General features: G+C 60.2%; 1 protein-coding gene across 1 annotated transcript in view; it reads left to right on the forward strand.

The window, feature by feature from the left end:
- Positions 1–1,859, forward strand: part of BCAM (basal cell adhesion molecule (Lutheran blood group)) — a 13,573-nt gene that overhangs the window by 9,631 nt on the left and 2,083 nt on the right. The window contains exons 9-13 of the mRNA XM_017502420.2: positions 435–550; positions 654–795; positions 966–1,102; positions 1,256–1,400; positions 1,492–1,636. Coding sequence (XP_017357909.1) covers positions 435–550; positions 654–795; positions 966–1,102; positions 1,256–1,400; positions 1,492–1,636 — 685 coding nt within the window. The remainder of the gene's footprint in view (positions 1–434; positions 551–653; positions 796–965; positions 1,103–1,255; positions 1,401–1,491; positions 1,637–1,859) is intronic.

Genomic DNA, 1,859 nt, shown 5'->3' on the forward strand with positions numbered 1-1,859 from the left:
AAAAAAAAAAAAGAAAAAAAAACAAAGCTTTGCAGATAGGATGTTTGGGGTATCAAGGAGGTTATCCCAAGGGTTGGGGTTTGAGCAAAAGGTTTGTGTGCTGAAGTCACAAAAGGGACACCTCCCCCCACTCAGGTTATACACTAACCCTGGGCTCAGATGTCAGCTCTGAAGAAAAGTCATTGACTTGGATATGTATTTTGGGGTCTAAATACATGGACCCCAACTGCTCGGTTTAGACTGCTAGGTTTTTGGTTGGAGGGCCTGGCTGGGAGGTTGGAGATTTCATGGAGATGAGGAAACAGGTGGGATGCTTGCTGTTCTCTGCTTCCAACTGTCCACTCGTGTTTGTACCCCCGATGGCCCCTGCAGAGCCCCTAACAGAGCGGGTGGGGCTCTGGGAAGAGCGACAGATTGTCTGTCTCCCACTGCAGACCTGGATCCCCTGGAGCTCAGCGAGGGGAAGGAACTTTTCTTACCCCTGAACAGCAGTGCAACCGTGAACTGCTCCGTGCAAGGCCTGCCCACCCCTGCACTACGCTGGACCAAGGTGAGAGGGAAAGGAGCCCCCTCGGGCCCTGCACCCGCACCCTCTGCTCTCCGCTCGCTCCTGGGCCTCTCACCACATCCTCCTCCTCCTCTGCCCTCCCCAGGACTCCGTTCCCTTGAGCGATGGCCCCATGCTATCACTCAGTTCCATCACCTTCGATTCCAATGGCACCTATGTATGCGAGGCCTCCCTGCCCACAGTTCCCGTCCTCAGCCGCACCCGGAACTTCACGCTGCTGGTCCAAGGTTCAGGAGGCGGGAAGGGGGTGGGCTTGGATGGGGACAGTGCGGGACGTGGGGCCTGGACAAACAGGACATGTCCCTGTGCCCCTGGCCGGGGCTTCTGTCTTCTGCTCAGTTCCTCTCTTCTCTCTCCCTCCTCTCCCTTCACTTTCTATCCATCCCACCAACCACAGGCTCGCCAGAGCTAAAGGCAGCGGATACGGAGCCCAAGGCAGATGGCAGCTGGAGGGAAGGAGACGAGGTCACGCTCATCTGTTCCGCCCGCGGCCATCCAGAGCCCAAACTCACCTGGAGCCAGCTTGGGGGCAGCGTAAGGGACCTTCCTCTCCCTCAGACCCTGAACCTCCCCTCAGTCACCCACGCATCACATCCTCCTCTCCACTTCCGGGGGACTGGAAGTCACCTCTGCCCTCACCCCCAGCCCTTGACCCCACGGTCTGGGGCCTGATTGGAGCCTCCACAGCCCGCAGAGCGGGTCCCCGGAAGGCAGGGCTGGGTGAGCAGCTCTCTGACCCTGAAAGTGACCAGTGCCCTGAGCCGTGACGGCATCTCCTGTGAGGCCTCCAACCCCCACGGGAACGCGCGCCACGTCTTCCACTTCGGCACCGGTGAGTGACTGAGGTGGTGGTGGAGGAGCCGGGCATGGGGCAGACAGGGCCCGCTGCCTGACCCCTGCCTCTCTCCACCCTGTCCCTGCAGTGAGCCCCCAGACCTCCCAGGCTGGCGTGGCCGTCATGGCCGTGGCCGTCAGCGTGGGCCTCCTGCTCCTCGTCGTCGCTGTCTTCTACTGCATGAGACGCAAAGGAGGCCCCGGCTGCCGCTGCCGGCGAGAGAAGGGAGCTCCGTGAGTGGCTTCCTGTCTGCAGTGACCACATAGCCTAACCCATCCCCAACCTCAATCCCAAGCTCAACTCATAACCCACCTCAACCACATCTATCCTCTATCCCGGAGCCCACCACATCCACCCCCATCCGAAACCCATCCTCATCCCCATTCCAATACCCAACCCATCCTCATCCCCACCCCATCCTCATCCCCACCCCCATCCTCATCCCCACCCCCATCC

Source organism: Cebus imitator, unplaced genomic scaffold, assembly GCF_001604975.1.
Source record: "Cebus imitator isolate Cc_AM_T3 unplaced genomic scaffold, Cebus_imitator-1.0 Scaffold296, whole genome shotgun sequence".
NCBI lineage: Eukaryota > Metazoa > Chordata > Mammalia > Primates > Cebidae > Cebus > Cebus imitator.